Genomic DNA, 20911 nt, shown 5'->3' on the forward strand with positions numbered 1-20911 from the left:
TGCCAAAATACTAAGCCTTTTGAATTACTATTTGGTGAATTTTTATAGTTTATTATTTCAACTGGTCATGTATTTCTGGTCTTATTTATTGTGAACACAAATCTCTATCAGTAAATTTGTACGGATCTCATCTAAGAACCTACTCAACATTCAAATGATAAAAAAAAACAATTAACATTCATATTTATCAAAATCGATTCTATGCAAAAAGCATTAGTTCGCATTTATATTGTATGAATTTTGTTCAAGTCTTCTGTTTTGGTGCAAAATTGGATGTTTTTCATTGACATCAATCAGCCATGTGTGATGCTTAAATAAAACTAAGTCTTCGAAAAAAATTAAAAAGAAAAATCGATTCGTAACATTTCGACTTGCGGTGTGTAGTGTGAAAAAAGTTTAGAAAAAACAAAAGCGGTAAATTTTCAATGAAAATCATTTTTAAATAGGATTTCTTTTCACTTGACTAATGATTATATCATCTATGTGGGTTTCATAAAAATTTTCAGGTTCTATTATTTCTCTCGTAAGATTGTTTTCAAATGTAATGCAAATGCTTAGCCAATTCCTGTATTTAATTGATTTATGTATTTTCGCTACCAATTTCAATATGAAATTACTATTCGTATCAAATTCATTTTCCAATTCATATTCCAAGTATCGTATGATTCAAAAAAAAAAGTAGAGAAATTTAATCAATTCTCTCGTTACAGTAAGAAAATTTAAAATATGGCAGTGATTATGTATGTATCGATTAGAATAGACCAAAGACTAAATACGATTTAATTTATTGACCCAATCAATCGAAATGGTAGCCAATTTTCATATGACATCTAAATAATTTTTGCCTAATTTTCTATACAAACTGCCCATGTATACCACTGAATTACTCGTTTCATGCTCGTTTTCTTTTTTCATTCGAATTCAATATTTTACAAACGATGTCCAGATCCGATCGAGACGAATGAATATTTTGCTTTGACCCATTAAATTAAATTAAAAGAACAAAAAAAAAAGAAAACAAAAAATGGCCAATTATACATTCAATTCGTTACTTATCAATTTTAGTGTTTAGTTTCGTTATCGAAATAGATAGACGTTTGCCTTTTTTAATCGCTGATGGTGCTAACGATTGTGTAACTGCGGTCGAGTTTCGCCGTTTTGCAGTAAATAATCTACTACTGGCCACTTGTAAGGCTGCGCTAGCGCTTCTTCGACGTGGCGGTGAATCGCTTGAATTTCCAGCTGTATTTTGGAAATATGAACATTAAATATTTTTGCTTTCATTTAATTTTTAGCCTTCAAATTTACCGCTTCGCGAATTCAATGCTTTGCGCTTCATTCCGGTTGATGTTCGTTCCGATTTTCCAGTTTCTTTGGTTGCATTTTTCAAATCCGTTTGGTTTCGGGCCTTATGAGTGAGATCGGTTGTTTTTTCTTCATCACCCATATTTTCTTCAGACTGGTTCCGACCTAAGTCCGATCAAATGAAAATCATATTTAGAAAACTTTGTTTCTTCAATTCTATTTGGAAAATAGTTAAATTAGAAAATGTTTTTTTTTCTACCAGTTCGTTTTTTCGGTGATGTTGTATTATCAATTTCATCGTCGTCGTCGTCATCATCTTCACTATCGTTTTGTTTGGTGTGCGAACTATTTCGAAAACTGTATGTGTTTGTACTTGATGCGGTATTTTTCGGTTGTATCAAATGTGGATCTCTTTGTTTATGCATGCCAACTGTGTGCCAGTAATTCATTTGTTTATTATGTTCATCGACCATAATATCACGACCATCACCGAATGTTGATAAGATTCGTTGCAATTTCTGTATTGTTTTGTAAAGTGTTTCGGGTGAAATGAGACCATAATCAAAGAAATTGCACAAATGTAATACAAAATTTTTGTACAAATTTTTCTTAAGCAATTCTTTGCCCTTCATATCAAGGAACATTTCACATGCCAACGGTATTTGAATATCGCCAACATAACCATTTCGCATAATGTGTAAATTCCACATTTTCATCAGTTCCTTTTCACCTTCATTAACATCGGTGAATTCATCGATCATTTGCATTGTCTTATGTTGTAACCAGGCTGGATCATTTTCACCTTCCGAATCAATGTCCAAACCTTTTGGATGCACTGGCAAACATGTCATTGTATGATGATACAAACGATTGTGACCGGTAACGTATGGCCGTTGACTGTTCAATTCGTTTTCGTCAATTTCAAGGAATTCAGTCAGCGAAGGCTTCTGTCGACGTGGTCGGCATACAAGTATGCGTGTTACAATGGTTCGGCGTACAGGACCGGCTCGTGCAAACGCTGACCCAGCTGGGCCAACTAAATCGTGCGGTGAACCAATATACGAACCATCGAATTGCTCATTTATTGAAACATCAACCCGAACGCCATTCTGTGTTGGTACGTATGTGAAATTAAAACGTGCATGACACAATTTTAAATGCTTTAACAACGAATACAGACTTAGACAATGCAAACAACACCATGGACAATTAAAATTGTCAAATGTTTCGGTTTGTTGGCTTGAATTATTATTGTAGATGAAATGGTAAATGATTCGTGAGGCAATGTCGTGCAATTTAACAATCATCGATTGATTTATGCCATTGATTACTGCTTGTGCCTTTGAATTCATATTCGAAATTTGTTTGCTTGCTGAATTCGAGCTGACATTTGAGTTTGCTTGCGCAGATGTTATTGTTGCAGTTACATTTGTTGTAACATTTCCATTCAACGCACAATGCGATTCATTCGAAACGATTGAATCGCGGCGATTCAATGTACTTCCATTTTCCTTGCTTGAATTCGTTATGAAATCATCTTTGCGAATTGTTATCGGTAACGGTCGATCAACTACATCGGCATATTTGTCTTTGGTCCACGATAGTCGAAATTTCAGTGTTGGACTTTTTGTGAAATCGTCCAATGGATTTTCGCCTTTATTAAATTCGTCTAGACAATGTTCGGGAATCTCTTCCTGTGAATGAAACAGAAAAGAAAAATCGAAGAGAATGGATAACATAATCCTTTAGTAATGAAATAGTTGATGATTTTTAAATGATTATTGCTTGATACAAACCCATGTTGGATGCTTTTTTGGTGAGTAAATTTTTGGTGTAGCTGTATTCGTACATTCGGTTAATGTGAGCTCATATTCGCCATCGCTCAATGTGCATCGACTGTGTTTGTCAAATATCACCAATTCGGTTGTGAAACATCTTGCCGGTTGATCAGTTTTAATTACTGGTTCTGTGAATAGAATTTTCATTACACCAAATACTGTTTGATAATGTATCTAAATTTTGTTTACCATTAGATGAATTGAAATGTGGTAAAATGGTTGTGTTCAATTGCAATATGCATGAACTGTTAAGTAAACCAGTTCCAGCTGGTTTGAATAATTCAGTTGGTACACTAACTGCCGGCACTTTTCCAATCATATCAACCGGATTTACTTTAACAATTGCAGAGCCAAGCTAAACAAAACAAATTATACGTTGGGTCTTAATGGATATTTTCAGTTGTTGAATTTTCACAAATAAATCACTTACGCGATCTTGTTTCGACTTAAAACTATCTTTGCGTTTCATTTGCGATATCTTCGAGACAACAATTTCCACTTCAACGAATTGCTCTTCTACCATAAGTTTATTGTAAAATCCCAAGAATAGAAGTGTCATGTAATTGTTTGGTGCCCCATTTTTCTCATCTTCCAAAGTATTGCGTTTAACTATAGTGTCCAATAGTGTGTTAACATGAAAGCTTGGTCTGTGTCTGTGATTTCGAGACATGCGTTCTTTCATATACGTTAGATTTCGATGTAAAAATATCGGCTGCAATAGAAAAATGCACATTTATTGTTACCAAATTTGTATCGAACCATCTTTTGCGTGCAAAATAAAAACAAACATCATTACCGATAACCTATTTCGACTCCTGAGATATCGATAGATCTGAGTGGGTTCTGTAAATAATTGTCAAGCGTTAGATAAATTGAGTTCAACTATTTGGATATGTGATAAAACTCACTTTCAAAGGCTTGTAAGAAAAGCTCATGTTCTGTTGGTATGTGATCCATTCGAAATGATTTCACACAATTTGTATCGTTGCTGCTTTCGCGATCCTTTCGTTTGATAGGCATGATTTTTCACACTTGTTTATTTTTTTATTTTTTCTATGCTCAAATAAATACGTTCCAATTCAAACGGTTACGTACGTTTCTTCGGTGTAACACTCAAATTGGTAACGTGTTTGGTTACTACACCGATTTCAATATGAATTGATAAATGAATGTTATTTAAAATTTCATGTACATATGTGATACTCGCATTTATGTGTTGTTTTAATAAACGTTGAATTAGTTTGATACCGTTGAATGGTATTCGGTGTAACATAAATTAAATTAAAAAAAAACTGATTAACTAAAAATCGTACGAAAACCCGCAATCATACGCACGCTACAGAGCCAATCTCAAGCATTTAACTGCTATTTTGACAACATTTCATAAGTTACTTAATGGTGTTTCGATTGATTTAGTTTAGGTTGCCATGTTAAACAGGCACATTGTGTGTTGATGGCTTACTGAGAGTTCTTTGTCGCTGCACTCGGTTCAACAGTCCGTCTCACACTTTGTGCTTTCAAATATTTTGTTTGTTTATTCGGTTGGTCGCATCAAATCTATTGAGAGTGAAGAAAAAAGGTATACAACATTCAAATGTGTACACACACTAATTAATCGTGATGGTCGTTGTCGTCGAAACGAAGAATTATTTTGAACGAACAAAATGTGATCAATGCAAGCTGTGAGTTGAACGCACTTCGTAAAGCTTTTGTGTGTATGGTTGCACAAAATTTACATTGAATCAAACACACCAAAATAATCAAACCAAATAAAATAATAAAAAAGGATGATATTAAGTTCTAGTTGTATTAATTACACCCACCCAATGAATATAGCATGCACTCGCACAACACATTCACTCTTGCTACGCGCGCGTTAAACAAGAGAGAGAGATAAAAAAAAACACAGCGAGAATATTATTTTTTGTTATTGCTTTCTTATGTTTGATGTATGTTTCTTTCTTGTGTGTTACGAAAATAAAGAATTCCAGTTGAAATGCACAAAAACGAAGTTTGCGACAGCGACTACATATACTATGAAATCTCGGTCGTAAATGAGAATCGTGATGTTTGCATTTGTATCTGTGTAAATATGCAGCCGCCATTCACACATAAATGCACATTTAAATACTTAAATGAGGTGCGATAGCAACAACGATAATTCTTAAAAACCCAGACAAACACTAACGCACACACTGACACTCATACACACTCACACAAATACAGAGAGAGAACACTTCAAACCATTTGCCGCTTCTTCAACAATTCAATGAAAATACAACGCATTCAACATTTTTTTTTCTTCTTTTACAATCAGATGCAATGCACAATTTGGTGCTCACATAACGCACACGAAGCGCTAGCTTCTCGCTTTTAGCACATTTACTCTGCACCTATAACGCTTGTCAACGATACATGCGCTTCATTGAAAACAACATATGGCACAAGAATAAGAAACGCACGTCATCGCTTTGCTCCGCACTCGAGCACAACAGTCATACCAACCGTTTAGTATAAATTGTCTTTTTTTTTTTAATCGTTCGAATTTCAGTTGTTACATTTAACATTTTTATTTTATTCTTTGGTCGATTTTTATCGTTTTTTATTATTTGGCTGAGTACAAAAATTGGTGAAAAATGCACGAATTTTATTTAGTTAAAATGGAAAATAATACTAAGAAAAATTGATTGATTTTGTTGAATTGTTGATTTCGCCAAAGTGTCATTCAAAATTGAGCGTGTATCGGTTGGTTGTACTGATCAACACAATTCATTCGTACATACTTCATAGTGTGGCATAGAAAAGTCAAATCAAATTGAAGTCTTTCTTTCTTTCCGTTTCCGTGACAGTGTTGAAACACAGCAAAAATGAAGGCTAAAGGACAGGTAAATAAATTTTTCGAAAAATTTATAGTAAAAATGCCGTGTTTGTTTTAAAATGTGTAAAAAAATGTCGCCGACAATTATGCATTGTGAAATTGTTTGTATTTTTCCAAAAAAATCATTGGAAAAATGATGTTAAAGTTTCGTTTGTACAATGCTTAAACCTGCCTATACCATATATGCGGCCACATGCCAGTTTGACATTTCGCTATGTATTCGAATATGTTAAATAAATTCGACTGATTTAACATGGTAAAAGTGAATTGATTGTTAAATTGGCTTGAAATTGTATGAAAATTATTCCAAAATTCTAAAACAAATCAATTCATTTCGAATCATTATTGCAGTAATTGTTGTAGACAATTCATTTGTGTTATGGGTTTGTGTATTCTAACCTCACAAAATGTTGTTATTGCGTGCGACATTAATGTTTTTTCACATGTTCACCATTCGGTCTACATTTCAATGGATATTGTTTTTTATTGAAATTTTCATTTGTTTTCTATTCGAAACAGTTGAAGGAGTACGAGGTGATTGGCCGTAAATTGCCAACCGAAAAGGAACCATCAACCCCTCTCTACAAAATGAGAATTTTCGCACCAGACAACATTGTTGCAAAATCACGATTCTGGTATTTCTTGCGTCAATTGAAAAAATTCAAGAAAACCACTGGCGAAATTGTTTCATTGAAACAAGTCTATGAAACTTCACCAACAAAAATCAAGAACTTCGGTATCTGGTTGCGTTACGATTCCCGTTCAGGCACACACAATATGTACCGTGAATACCGTGATTTGACCGTTGGCGGTGCAGTTACACAGTGCTACCGTGATATGGGTGCTCGTCATCGTGCTCGTGCTCATTCCATTCAAGTGAGTATAATTCACAGAAATTAATGTGAAAAAGTGTGAAAGCAAAAAAAAAAAAACAAGTGAAACATTTTACTAAAATTACTGTCTCATCATTACAGATCATCAAAGTGGAACCAATCGCCTCAGCCAAGTGCAGACGTGTCGGTATCAAACAATTCCACGATTCAAAGATCCGTTTCCCACTTGTGCAACGGGTAAACCACCGAGGAGCACGTGCATTGTTCTCATACCGAAAACCACAAACCTACTTCTTGTAGACATCATAATAATTTTGCTGTTTGTTATCTCATCATGGTCGCGATGTCAACATGCGTATCCAATCGATGCAGCAACTTAATTTTTCTTTTTGTTTTCGCTTACCATTTTTCTACAATAAATTTGAAATTTTACAATTAAACACACACACGCATACAACACCACAACAATCAATCGAAAAGTTGCTGGAAAAAATGATGATGAAAACAAAGAAAACAAAATAAAATTAAATGATAAAAATTAAAAAAAAAATAGCAACGACAACGTGTTTGATTATTATTATTATTATTTGATTTTGTTTACCGTCTACAATCTGAACATTTTATATTTTTCAACTCAGGAAATAATATCATACTTGGACCTGAGCAAAAAAATTGTTAAATATTTATAATGTCCATCCGCAGAGAATGTCGATAATGTAGTTTTCATCAGACACCGATAGTTGCATCGTCCAATCACTTTTTTAAAGCTCGGAATCGGATCACAAATTTGTACAATCGAAATTGAATTAGTTTTGTAATACTGAACAATTTCACGAAATGTGTAAATTATGGTCTTACAAAGAAAAATAACAACATTTAACGTAGAACCCAAAGAATTTCGCCGGTAATCCAATTTACGTGTCGGTGAAAGATTGTATATTTGATTCAAGCAGATTGAATAACAGTTGAACATTTCATAGAATGCATCCAAAAAGTTTGCGCTATTTACAAATTATTCATCAACAATAAGAAGAAAATCTTATTTGAATGATCATATAAAGAATATCCAATTCAACCTGGCCGACCGTCTGGTGTGTTAAACAGTAGAGGAATGTTGTAGCATTTGCCAATGCATTGATTTTTGTTGTCCGAAATTGTTTGATAATAAGATTAAATGATACAAAAGCGATTAATTCTAAATAAAAACATGAGTGAATTTGTTCTATCAAGTGTTTATTTCATTAAATTTCTTGATTATTTTCATAAAATACCTAAAAAAGAACTTATATGTCAAATAACATAGTACAGTTTAGTTTTCATAATTGCTATACTCGTAAAAATCCATTTATACGATTTCAACGACAGCACCGACTTTCTCGAGAGCTGCTTTCAGTGTTTCAGCTTCTTCCTTTGAAAGGTCTTCTTTGACAAAAGCCGGCGCCGCTTCAATGAATTTCTTGGCTTGTACCAAGTTCATGCCCTCACATAGAGACTTTAGCTCTTTGATTAGCACAATTTTCTTTGACTCATCGAAACTGTTCAATTTCACTTTGAATAAAGTTTGAATGACAGCTGGTCCCGCGGAGGCTTCTTCTTCTTCAGGTGTTTGTGCAACTGGACCGCCAGCAGCAGCGCCATAAGCCACAACTGGTGCGTCGGGAAGGTTCAATGTTTTCTTCAAAAGTGTCGACAATTCCGACACCTCTAGCAAATTTAGTGCAGCAATATCACTCACAATTTTTTGCAATTTTGGATTTGGCGGTGCATCGGCACCGTCTGGTACGGGTGCTACAAGCGGTTCAGCCGATAATCGTACATTTGTGGATGATACAAAATTACGAACGTATTTACCAAAATGTGTGGCAGCACGACGATTGCAAACTATTTGACGTAATAAATGCATTTTGTTTTAAAAATATCAATGAGCTTCTTTTTAAATTTAATTTATTTACTTCGTCAGTTGAACGAAATTTAATCGAAAATAATTTTGATGTGAAAATGTGATTTTTTATGTCAAAGCAGATGAACAAAAATGTTTTGGGGTTAGAATGCAAATGAAAATATGTCAAACAGATGTTGATGAACCCCCATCTGTTGACAAAAAAATTAAACATATGGAACCGCATCGAAATCAAATGGAATAGAAATGCACAAACGATAACCAACGATATATTGTCTGTGGCGCAACTGTCGCATAATACTTGTACAAGAAGAAGAGAAAAAAAAGGCGCTAACACACATCAAGATAACTTTGACTTAGCCTCCAGACAGACAGACAAACAAACAAATCGAATTTGACAATTGATTTCGGTTGTTCATTTCATTTGAAATTTATGCGTTTGATTGTATTTTGCATTTTGTTTATTTCAAATTTCAATGAATTTGACGTGCAACGAAGATATTTTGAGTGAAATAAGTTAAATAATAAAAAAAAACATGATTAAACGTAAATCAGTGGTTTTAATCCGTTAATTTCAAGTGATATCAAGCAATAATTTGAAATAAATACACCGTTTTATTGGCATAACGAAAAATGAGTGTCGATATTTCTGCTGAAATTATACGAAAATTAGGTAAATTTTTATGTAGATAAATATATTTTGTTTGATGTACTTATCAAGTTTAACGATTTTATCGTCTATGGTTCTTGGAAATGCTGCTCAGATTTCAGCTGAGTGAGCATATGTAATGTATCTGTAAGCTAATACGCACTTGATATCAACTCTTTATTTGTGCACAGAACACACACATCCAGAGATACGCACACGTGCAATCAACAATGTCCAATCGAAATTCCAAAGCTGTGGCATCGATTTGCAGGATCTTACCGTGGACGTAAATGATTTAATAAAACACCTTATGCATTGGTTTGAATTTAAACCGGTCACCAATGCCAACCAGATATTTGAAATTCTATTGCTACTACTGAAGGTAAACAGTTGAATTATGTATTTGTTTTTCTTTTGTTTATTTATTGATCACACATTTTATACACTCGTTTGATAAACAAATTGTTTTAAAATATTCCAAAATGGCCAATATGTCGTTATATGCAATGACAGAATTATGGCAATGACAGTGATGAATGAAGCTGTGGTTAAATATGAAAAAGAGGCGTTTTAAGGTTTTTTTCCATCAAACTCCTATGTTTTATTTCCACAAAAAAGTAATGAGCGTCAACAGTATACAAATACTGACAGATGTGGCCATAAAATATTTTCTCTAGAAATTCATGTTTATTCGATTTTTCAATGATACTACCTTAAATATATGAATTTGTAAATAACTTTTAAACATAAAATTCATTTGAATCACAGAGTAAATATCAATCGGATGCTGTACGTATTCTAAGTAGATACAATAAACGTGGTGACCTGCAAAGAATCGGAATCTTTGCGGAAGATAGAATCAGTAACGGCTATTATCAAGAAATCATTCGAATTGTGAACGGTCACAAAGTGGAGTTTGAGCGGCCAGTTAAAGTCGATGTTCAGTATGAAGCGCCTCGCATTCCGGATGTCTTGAATTTTCAGGATATCAATGCAAATAGGTAAAATTTTGAAGTTTTATTGAATTTAAAACCAAATTTAATAAAAAAATATTCGATTTCAAATTCAAGCTACAATACTGATGGATTACAATACGAGACAGCTTGGGAAGAAGCTGGTCAAAAGGAATTACAAGAGCTTTCACAGCTGAAATCTTCATTATGCGCCAAAAATAATCACATTGAACTGGAACATGCGCTGCAGTATTTTCAACATCGTGTCAATGATTTCCCCGGTGAATTCTTTCTTCAATCTCCATTTGTGTTCATGGTAATAACCACAATGATACTAGCCGTAAAAATATTAATTTAAAATGAATTTTTAACTGTGAAAATGAAAATTGATTTGTTTCTTACTCTGTAGAGTCTATTGCAATTGATCGAGTGTGAAAAACCGAATTTTGATTATACAACAGCATTGACATGTTGCTTGAAATTAACACGGAGTTTGGCCCGGCGTGTTACAATGCGGCGAGTGTCAAGTATGCATGTCGCTTTGAAAGAGGTGAGAGTCCCTTGTAAAGTCAACTTCTAAAAATATCGATCTTTTCTGCAAGCACGAAAAATATAATATTAATATTTCAGCATCTAACAAGGAAACAAATTACAATTGGATCATATTGTTACAAGACATTTGAGGCAGTGATGAGCTTATTACAAAATACTTATACCGATTCGAATTTGGTGAGTGAAATGCATAGGTTGAATTGTTCGGAAAAAAATGCTTATGTTTTGAAATGATTTTGTTTCAGGCTTGTGTGAACGAATGCTTTTTAATTTTGATTGAGGTTGTTGAGTTAGTTTGTAAACGGGCTGGTGTTTATTCGATCGACATAGATGCAGAATATCATGTCAGTGAAATGATTGCTAAACTAGCTGACTTTTTGCGATTCATACGGGAAATGACATCGAACTATCGTCTAAATGGTCACAAAACAAATCGCAATAATTCAATTTCGATTCTATTTTTGCTCTGCAATTTATTGGTGTTTAAAGAAAGTCGAAATTGCTCTGAAACTGAATCAACTGAGAGCGTTACAACAACACCAATGCACAATGAATCGAGAATCGACTTGGATATTAGTCAAAAAATGAGACGCATATCAATTCGCGAAGCTCGATCACTTTTGAATCATCTACATGAAGACTCACTATCAAATACAGCCTCCGAATCGACATTGGGCAACTTTGTTACAGCAGTGGAAACCATAGATGACAGTCTTTGTAAAATGGAATTAGAATTAGCACTGTTGGATTTTCCACTAAAACATTACTATCCACAAGTCAATGACTTAATTGTCTATGCCTTGAAGGTAAGCCCAGGAAATTATCCACAAAAAATGAGTTTAATTAATGAAAAATAATCTTTGCAGATCGATACATTTCCAGACAAGAGTCCCATCAAATTATTACTAAATTTGACAGAAATGCTAGAGCCAGTGGTCACTTTACTCAGAGACCCACACACATGCAAACACGAGAAAATTTTATCGTATGGGTTAAAATCAATGGACGTTTTAACATTGGTCGAAAGCGAAGATCTCACTCGCCTCCTTTTCAATGCTATTACCAGGTAAGTCGATTTTTTACCAAGTCGATTGCTTAACAATGCATATTCAATGATTAAAAATGTCATTCGGACAGCTTGACGCCGCAATATAATGCAAATGAAAAACTTCGAGAGGATGCCGAAACACTTTTTCTCCACATGTTATCCTACGGTAGCGTTGAAATGAAGCGGTTCGTTTTTATTTATATTTATTATAATTTGATAGTTTAACTCAAAAGATTTCAAAATATTTACAAATTCGTTTAGATTGGTATATAAGCTGTCATCAGAGAAAATATCGTTTTTCTTCGGATGCTTAATGGATGGCAAGAAAAGTGTTCCACGATCGTATGCATCAACCACTCACCGAAGTTGTTTGTTTGACATTCCGATGACGTCTGAAATTTTGGCCGAAATTGTGTGCAGTGGCCTTTACAACGACGATTCAAAGGTAAAACATGAGCATATTGAAAACGCATATAAACTGATTAAACTGATTGGCAAACATTTTTCTTCGTCAGATTGCTTCTTATGCTGAGATTATAATAACTTTAATTATTCGAACGAAAAAGCTATTACCCAAAAATTGGAAGGACATTCAAAATTATCTGACACCAGTGTTGCCATTGCTATTATGTCATGGAAAGCAAACGACCACGTTTGGCCAACCAATTCTTTCGCTCGTTCATCCGGATAGCGAGCTACCAACGGTTATACTGATCAAAAGTAACATTGCTTTATTGTTCTCACGTGATTCACACACCCAGGCAGAGGCTCTTGATCGACTGATTTACTTGACACAAAATCTACCTAACGCTGAAATCTACATGCCAAATTTGGATTCAATTCGCGATGTCATTCCGAACAATGTGTGCATCGTTGAACCGCTTCGATATTCAAATAACGAAGATTTATCCGACATATATGAGATTCGTCTCATTGACAATTTGTTGGCAGTATTGCAGGATCCACACACTGAACCATCGATTCGACATTCAACTCTTACACAACTGAATATTGTCATTGAAGATCCGATCGCTCTGAATCATTTCCATGAAATTCACGGTCATTCAATTATTTTGACGGCACTTGATCGATCACTACTTGAAAATTCAACAGATAATTATCCACATAATGCAATTCACATAATTGGCATTTTATCGAAAATGTGCATTCGCATTCCATCGTTTCGCCGACAAATCGAAGATGATATTCAAACATACATGCTCATTTTGCGATCGTTATTCCTTTTTCCAACTGAGGATAAATTTAGGCGTGAATGTGCGATTTTATTGTTTTCACTCGCATTTAGCGGCTATATTGTTGGTGGTAATAAAGAATTCATATTACCACCGGTTTGTAAAAAATTGTTGCTACCAATCGCATGTGAATTTAGCTGGAAAACAACATTGGAACATAATAATCTTCTCGAATTAATTTTGGCATGTGAAAATTCAAATCATCCATCCGATACAAATTCAAATCATACAGATTTCAGCAATGAACCATTATCGCCACGTGAATCAATCATGAAAATGCCACAAATATGGCGATACATTCGATTAACATTCAATGCATTATGGTTTGGTTCACTTGATCAACTAATTGATTATCAAAAATGTGTAAAGGGAAGCAAAAATACCGAACTCGATTATAAAATCCATAAAGAATCGTTATCATTCAATCGACAATTGTGCGCAACATCGACCGATTTGGAAATCGTTGAGGGAATATCGCAGAAAAATTGTTTGAATTACTGGTTATTGCAATTGAAAAATGCCACAACTTGGACACCAGTCACCGTAAGCTGTGCTGCCATTGAGAATTTCTCAAATGTGGACGCCATTGGACATCGAAAACACTGGGATTGTAAACGATTCTTACATAGTATAACACGATTTTGTACCATCATGCCGAATAATGCACAAGATGACATCGTGTTCATGAGAATGTGTCGTCTATTGTCCAATCTTGTTGAACGTGATTTCATCGATGTACACATATGGATACTGGAGAATTTCAATCAAAAGCAATGCATCCACTTGGATCTCATCAACAATTCAAAGGCATCAACATCGGTATTTTTGTGCAACATTCGGTTTATTGAAAGTATCTTAACAAAAACGATTAAAATAGAATCGAAAAAAATCATCCATCAATTGATTTATCGTTCATCCGACATGGAACCATCAGCACATAAAGTCAAAGGCAACAATGCCAAAATGAAACATATCAGTAATTTGTACGATGACATTTTTGATATTGCCTTAAAACGGATGGATGGACTTTTAAGCGAAAAGAAATTAGGTACTTAAATGCATAAAAATTTGATATGATTAGAGAATTAACCGAATCATCATTTATTTTCAGATGAATTAAAGTGTTTAGTATCACTTATTCGGCTTCTGGTCGCCAGTGGAAAAGTGTCAAACATCAATTATACCGCACAATTTGTCACTAACAAATTGTTGAAGTTGATACTGACCATGTCGTTAAATTCATATGTAGGAGCGAATTTCAATAAAGATTGCCTTCTGGCAATTATGATGATGATGACCGGACAGCATGAGTTTCGAATTGAGAAAAAATACATTAAATATCTATCAACGCTATGTGGTCACGTTGACTTTCAAATTCGAACCTATTCATGGAGTATTTTATTGAAAATAGCCGACACATTGGAGGGAGCAAAAGATTTAGTACAAGGTAAGATTTATTGTCATAGCTTCTACCCTCTCGGAACATGGAAATTTATATGGAATAAGTGAGCGCACCTCTCTGGTTCCAATAACACCTCTGATCTTCATTGTTATCAGTCAATAGATTGGGCTATGAATAGGAGCTGTGAAAATAGCACTGATATAGCTGTAGCTCAATCTATTCACTGATTGTTATTCTTTTTTCATAATTCTACATCTCCCATAAATTTACATCCTAATATAGAAATGAATAGTTTACCGGGTGGCCTATACGCATGCTGTTTGAATACATTATTTGATGAAACCGAATATGCAATTGTACGAGAAAATGCTGCAATTGTCTTTGCCACTCTAATTGGACATCGAAATTATAAAAACGAACTCGATGAAACACTATATCCACAAAATACCATCGGAATGGGATGTGAATGGATCGGTCACCTACTAAATTGCCATAAGCTAACTGAAAAAATTATAGCATCCATAAAATATTTGCATGTGGACGATATAATTGCTGCCGAGCAGTATACAAACACCGGGAAAATTGTGTCGTGCAATTTAATGCGTTCCTATTGTTTAATATTAACACATATTCTACCTCTGAAGGGTGCTGGAGACCCAAATCCTATTTACGTTGCAATGCATGAAATCAGCAAGTATGTTTGAACATTTAAATCATCCAATTTCAATTCAAATACCAATTGTCCATATATCTCTTTTATAGATCGATACCAAAAATTCGAGAATCAGTAAATAAGTCGTCGATTTTACTACTGATGGAGATAAGTGAATTGATTTTACAGTGTTTTGTTCACAAAAGGTCGCTTGTCGAACTTATCGTTCGAGAATTCCATGTTATCCAGTGTCTCATTTCATTTCTAAATGTGGATTTATTAGGTAAATTGGTCGTGATGTTCGATTCATTAAGTTCGAAAAATTCAAAAATTTAAATAAATATTCCATCCACAGAATCAATTCCAAAGTCAATAAAACATATCTGTTGGCCAAGAATACTGAAAGTTATTCGACGAGTGGCTCTGTCTTCAGTTGGTTTTGCAACCATTTGCGAGATCTTCAATCAAGACGCTGAGTTAATGGCTGGTACAGTAACACTCTTCATCTACGGATTATCTGATAAAGGTGACTTACAATATACAAGCACATTTTCGAATGTCAGTATAGCATTTTGACTTTTGTTTTAGATATGAATATGCCAATCATGCGGTTTATAACCGATTTGATGATCATAAGCCAGGCAACCAATTACAGTTTCATGACATTCGCCGATCATCTTAATGAAATGACACTACCGCCAAGTGTTAAAAATTCGTCAAAAAAATTCATTTTCCATACAGACATCATATCACAATCGGTTGTAAATTGGTTGGAAATGCCCGATTCCGATCCATCATCGGATGGAGTGTGTGCGGCTGAAATTATCTTCAGGCAACTTGTCAATTTCTTTGAAAAGTTCAACGATAATTCACAAATCAAGCCGTCGCCAAGTGCAAATAAGGAGAAGTGTTACGAATTATGTTGTAAGACATTGGAAACGTTATTAAAATGCTCTGAAAAATCAAGATTAATTGCAACACAAGAAAGATTCATGTTATCCATTGTTGATCAAATGGAAAATATCTATGTGTGCATCGGTGGTAGTTTTACGGACTATACTCGCAAAAGTGGAAATGCCAAGGTAGATAGAAATGATTTCGGTTGTTTTTTAAAAGTAAGTTTTTTTCTTTCTAATTTGTTTTTAATCTCTCACAGGCTGAAAAATATATTGAAAAACTAAAACATCTGCTGCACCTCATTCTATGTTGGTACTGTGATGATTGTTTGCAAGATGTGGAATGCATTCAACCGATTATAGGATCTTGTCAGAAATTTTGGCCAAGCATTGGCATAAAGACTGAACTTCAAACTGTATTTTTGAAAATGCTACTTTATCTCAGCAACAATTCATTGCCAGGTTAGAATAACGTATAAGAAAATATCGAATTCGAATAAATAATGTGTGAATATCTTTTTTAGTGTGTAAAACGCTTAGCACTTCTCCGCCGTTCTCAGTTGGTTCGTCCGTCTTTTTACATTCCATTATCGAATATTGCGTAGCTGAAACTGGCAAACCAAAAACCGAACAAACAAAAATGGAAACATTTCAATTGGCAATGCAAATTGTGACCAATTGCTGTTGTTGCATCGAGGGCCGTGTACTTATAACGAAGGTTTGAATATAAAAACTGAAGTTTGTATTATTTTTTGATTTAAACGTGAAATATTTTCGTTATAGTCACGTATGTTATTCACGGTGAGTCGACTTCATCCACAAGTTACTCGAAACCAAAAGCCATGGCCGCATATCACAAATCTATGGCTTAAATTATTCGAAGTTTTTACTCGTCACGCCGATGCCAGCAAGGAAGCGTAAGTTATCTAAATGAATTCGGTTAAATTGTTTTCTTTGTCACTAATGCCATTCGTCATTCGTTTCCAGTCATTTAGATCTATTGTGCAATCTGGCTGAATCTTCATACACGAAAAATCGTCGTTTGGCCTTGGAAATTCTTCGAAATATGTCATTCAATCCAGAGAATCGTGCTGCATTACTTTCGTCCGATAAATTTCATCGTGTCATGTACACCGTTCTTGATAAGAATGAAATTGGCGACGAGCAACTGCTGATTTTGGTTGCAATCTGGAAATTAGTTGCAAAAAATGCCAAAGGCAAGAATATTATAAAAAATAGTTTGATATCGACAAAGCTGCGGGCTGTTAGAGAAAACGTTGTACGATACATGACCGATAGAAGACTTACTCCGAAATTATGCGACGATAACGACATCAACTCAACCAATGAAACAATTGAAGATTTAAAAGTGGCCATTGATCATGTTATAAATATTTTAAACATTTAAAACAAAACTAATTACATTCGCCAAAGTACAAAGAATATAAGCTTGACGACTGTGATTAAGAATGTCTGATTCCCGTGCGCATTAATCCAATCACATTTTTTTCTATTTTCATAAAATGCACAATTTAAATAAGACAAATATGTTAAGTATATCAACCATTATACCTGATTATCATTAGTGGGAGTAGCATAGCTAAAATAAATGAATCGTTTTCAAAATCTAGATTGTTAAGCTTTATTGAATCATTTTTCCATTCGCATAAAGATCACTTTATTATTATTTTTTATAAACGTTATTATTGACAGCTCTAGAATAATGAAAAAAAAAAATGTTAATACAAAAAATAGCTTTGTTCTAAATGCGTACTATTTTTTGTAAATAAACTAAAATGAAAAAAACTATAATTGAATCCCTAATGTTATGTTAATAAACTATCGTCTAAATTAGTTAGTATATGATCGCTCATATTTAATATCAAAGATTCGTCGTTTACATCTATCATGCTGTTCAAATTGAAACGATGTCTGTTTGGTGCATTTTGATTGTTTTCAATATTATTCAAATCGATGTCGCTGGCCATGCACTTGAACATTTCATTTGCATTTGATAATTTCTCTTCAATTGGTTCGATTCCACTCAATGAAAGTTTTGACTAAAAAAAAAAGAATCATTAGACTTAACCTATTTTGAATATTGATTATCAAACCAATCATTTAAAATACATACATTCTGATTGTCGAGAAACTTCAGTGGTTTAACTCCGCTTACATTGAGTTTCATTGTAACCAATGGTTCAATACGACCCGATGGCGAACTATTTATATCACGATCAGAATTTTCAAATATATCACCTGTGAGAAACGAATTTCTTTTTCGATTATTTGTAATAGCGGAATGTCCATTCTTGTCAATCGATTTGGCCAGTGATGTGTTAATTTGTTCATTTACATTCAATAATGTATCTTTGATTTCATTCGATTGATTGAGGAGCGTTGACGAGAAGTCTGGCACACTGAGCATCGTGTCATTTATTTTAGAAAGTTCATGTGGCCTATTACTACCTACTCCACCCAAGCCAAATCGTAGGCCCAAATTCATGGACTTTGGTTTTAAATTTCCGTTTGCATTTTTATCCTTTTTTTCTTTTTTCGTTAGCGATCGCAAAATGGACATTGGATCCAATTTAGTTTTTGATTCTTTGCTGAACAAACATGTCGGCGACAAAAATTGCTTATGTCCACTTCGAATCGATTCCTCGAGAATCGAATTATGTGTTTTCGGTGCCACGCTCATCACCGATGTGGCTGGTCGTAAATATGGTACATCATCAAACAATGATAAACGTTTCGTTTTCATAGCTGCACCTTCAGCACGTTGTACGGCATCATGTGAAATAGTTGGCGTTGATAAGATCATCGATTGAATATTTTCAAATCGAGGTGTAACAATAATATCGCTATAGTGATCCTTTCGTTCACAGTCAGTTGGTTCACATAGTTGTAGCGTTCGCTGGAGTACTTCGTCAGCTTTTTGTGATATTTTTCGAAGACGATTCGATTCATATGCCATTGCGTCCACACTTCGTGGTTTATGTGATTCGATTAATTGTAACATTGATGGAATTGCTAATGGAAGTGCTTGCAACATATGATCCAAATTGATATGACCATTTTCAACAATTGAAGCAAATTTATGAAAAAGTTGTGGATATTGTTTTTGCATATGTGCTGAAAATGCGGCCAATGCATTTCGATCAAATTTTATCGTTTGTTGTTCGAAAATTGCATCAATTTTCTCCTCAAGCTTCTGACAATCATTCTGAAACTTTGTCACACGTTCAACATCAGGCTGAATGCCCCTTTCAATAATATCATTCTGCACATGTTCCCAGCTCTCGGTAAATTTATCATGTAATATATTGTCTGGCGTGATATTTGTGTTGATCGTTACCGTTTTCAATAATTGATGCAATGCGTCCGTTTTTATTTTTAACTGAGATGTATGTTCCTCGACATTTCTATAAATTAAAATTTACATTGAATTGTTGTCAATAATTGGATACATAATTCTATATACTTACTTTTTAAATTCGATAACAAATTTGTAAAGATTCTCCAGGTCATCTAATCGCTTTCTTGCAGTTGCTAACGTTGTAGGCCTTGAAATGAACAAAAAAGAATCGAATACACTTTTTGACTTTTTTAGTGATTTTTTTTTCTTTCTTTACCGTTGATTCTCTAGATCATGTACTCCATTTCGTTTTAATGTAATTTGCATTGCTAATCGAGTTAGTTCATATATCACACGCATAAACTCCATGCCACCGGGAAAAATTAAAATCTTATTTTTCACTTCTACAAGTCCCAATTCATGTTTGGTGTTCAATTTTGTCAAAAGTTCCAATGTTGAGTTGCTGTGAACGAGTATATAAATATAAATTAGATCATAATTTGTGAGGGAGAGAAAAAAATGACACTAACCGAAATGTTGCTTCCGCTGCTTTATTGTAAATCGGCCAGCAAAATTTCTTCTTAAAATCAGTTGGATCGCAAATCATAAATAAATACTTCATGACGTGTGGAAATGCTTTTGCATTTGGTTTGATAAACATTCCCTTTTTTTTGGAAGAAAAAACACACATACATCAATTGAAGTGGAATTTTGTTTAGATCCTTACATACCTTTTCAAATGTATCTCTAAAATCATCGCTAAATGGATAAATCAAGGCTAGTGTTCGAAAATTATCATGGATCTCATCACAAAGAAAACTTTCGGTGAATTTTTGTGATTCATTTGATTTTTTTATGCTGTGATTCATTGAACCCTGCATGATCGTCGTTCTGTCCATTGTTCTGGACAATTTTTATGTTTACTTCGTTTGAAAATACGTTTATGAATACGAGTACTTTGTCAATCACATTAAAAAAAATAATCGAAACATCACACACTTTGAATCATTTTTATCGAAGAAAACTATACTTTTTCACGAAATATTACATTGACCTTTGTGGCCCTTATTCAAATTTAAATGCGGTTGATTCTTTTTGAAGAAGAAAAAGATGATCATCAATCACATAAAAAAAACACACAAACAACTCAATGTATCGGATAATATGAAATGACAGCGATTTAAAATACAGTTTGTATCGCACCGGTGGCGCCAACTTCAGTCAAAAATACGAAATTTTATGAAGAAAATCATTTGATTTTTCAACACTTTATCATCTTTTCTACGATAAAAGACATTTTAAACAATAAGTTCCATTTTAAAAGATAGTTTCAGAAATTTTTATTTAAAAAAATAAATAAATTGAAAAATATCAAATCTCCTGTATATGACGGT

At 33.9% G+C, this 20911-nt stretch overlaps 5 protein-coding genes across 6 annotated transcripts; 2 read left to right on the forward strand and 3 right to left on the reverse strand.

The window, feature by feature from the left end:
• Nucleotides 1-68: 68 nt before the first annotated feature.
• LOC116345031 (polycomb protein Su(z)12-like) lies at nt 69-5526 on the reverse strand. Of its 2 annotated transcripts, none has more exons than XM_031774036.1 (9): nt 5388-5526; nt 4052-4700; nt 3940-3986; nt 3574-3855; nt 3333-3498; nt 3102-3271; nt 1565-2999; nt 1309-1470; nt 69-1242 (listed from the first exon to the last, which is right to left on the reverse strand). In XM_031774036.1, the coding sequence occupies exons 2-9, from the start codon at nt 4161-4163 to the stop codon at nt 1049-1051; spliced, it is 2568 nt and encodes an 855-aa protein (XP_031629896.1). In that variant the 5' UTR covers nt 4164-4700; nt 5388-5526; the 3' UTR covers nt 69-1048. The 2 variants fall into 2 exon arrangements, with proteins under 2 accessions (XP_031629896.1, XP_031629894.1); XM_031774034.1 differs by lacking the exon at nt 5388-5526 and adding an exon at nt 4967-5351.
• Nucleotides 5527-5895: 369 nt separating this feature from the next.
• Nucleotides 5896-7298, forward strand: LOC116345181 (60S ribosomal protein L18a). Its single transcript, XM_031774356.1, has 3 exons — nt 5896-6028; nt 6541-6897; nt 6996-7298. The coding sequence occupies exons 1-3, from the start codon at nt 6011-6013 to the stop codon at nt 7152-7154; spliced, it is 534 nt and encodes a 177-aa protein (XP_031630216.1). The 5' UTR covers nt 5896-6010; the 3' UTR covers nt 7155-7298.
• Nucleotides 7299-8070: 772 nt separating this feature from the next.
• LOC116345180 (50S ribosomal protein L7/L12) lies at nt 8071-8842 on the reverse strand. Its single transcript, XM_031774355.1, has one exon. The coding sequence runs from the start codon at nt 8755-8757 to the stop codon at nt 8200-8202; it is 558 nt and encodes a 185-aa protein (XP_031630215.1). The 5' UTR covers nt 8758-8842; the 3' UTR covers nt 8071-8199.
• Nucleotides 8843-9261: 419 nt separating this feature from the next.
• LOC116345312 lies at nt 9262-17780 on the forward strand. The gene is made up of 20 exons (XM_031774568.1): nt 9262-9427; nt 9595-9785; nt 10172-10404; nt 10474-10672; nt 10766-10906; nt 10987-11085; nt 11154-11714; nt 11775-11974; nt 12046-12141; nt 12218-12401; nt 12472-14257; nt 14321-14656; nt 14894-15305; nt 15374-15546; nt 15619-15789; nt 15852-16345; nt 16420-16621; nt 16684-16877; nt 16943-17076; nt 17147-17780. The coding sequence occupies exons 1-20, from the start codon at nt 9388-9390 to the stop codon at nt 17565-17567; spliced, it is 6267 nt and encodes a 2088-aa protein (XP_031630428.1). The 5' UTR covers nt 9262-9387; the 3' UTR covers nt 17568-17780.
• Nucleotides 17781-17915: 135 nt separating this feature from the next.
• On the reverse strand, nt 17916-20666 carry LOC116345159 (augmin complex subunit dgt6-like). Its single transcript, XM_031774294.1, has 6 exons — nt 20249-20666; nt 20048-20181; nt 19795-19980; nt 19648-19725; nt 18294-19584; nt 17916-18219 (listed from the first exon to the last, which is right to left on the reverse strand). The coding sequence occupies exons 1-6, from the start codon at nt 20414-20416 to the stop codon at nt 17986-17988; spliced, it is 2091 nt and encodes a 696-aa protein (XP_031630154.1). The 5' UTR covers nt 20417-20666; the 3' UTR covers nt 17916-17985.
• Nucleotides 20667-20911: the final 245 nt, after the last annotated feature.

This window comes from Contarinia nasturtii, unplaced genomic scaffold (assembly GCF_009176525.2).
Source record: "Contarinia nasturtii isolate CC-2019 unplaced genomic scaffold, AAFC_CNas_1.1 Cnas_scaffold_1240, whole genome shotgun sequence".
Classification (NCBI taxonomy): domain Eukaryota; kingdom Metazoa; phylum Arthropoda; class Insecta; order Diptera; family Cecidomyiidae; genus Contarinia; species Contarinia nasturtii.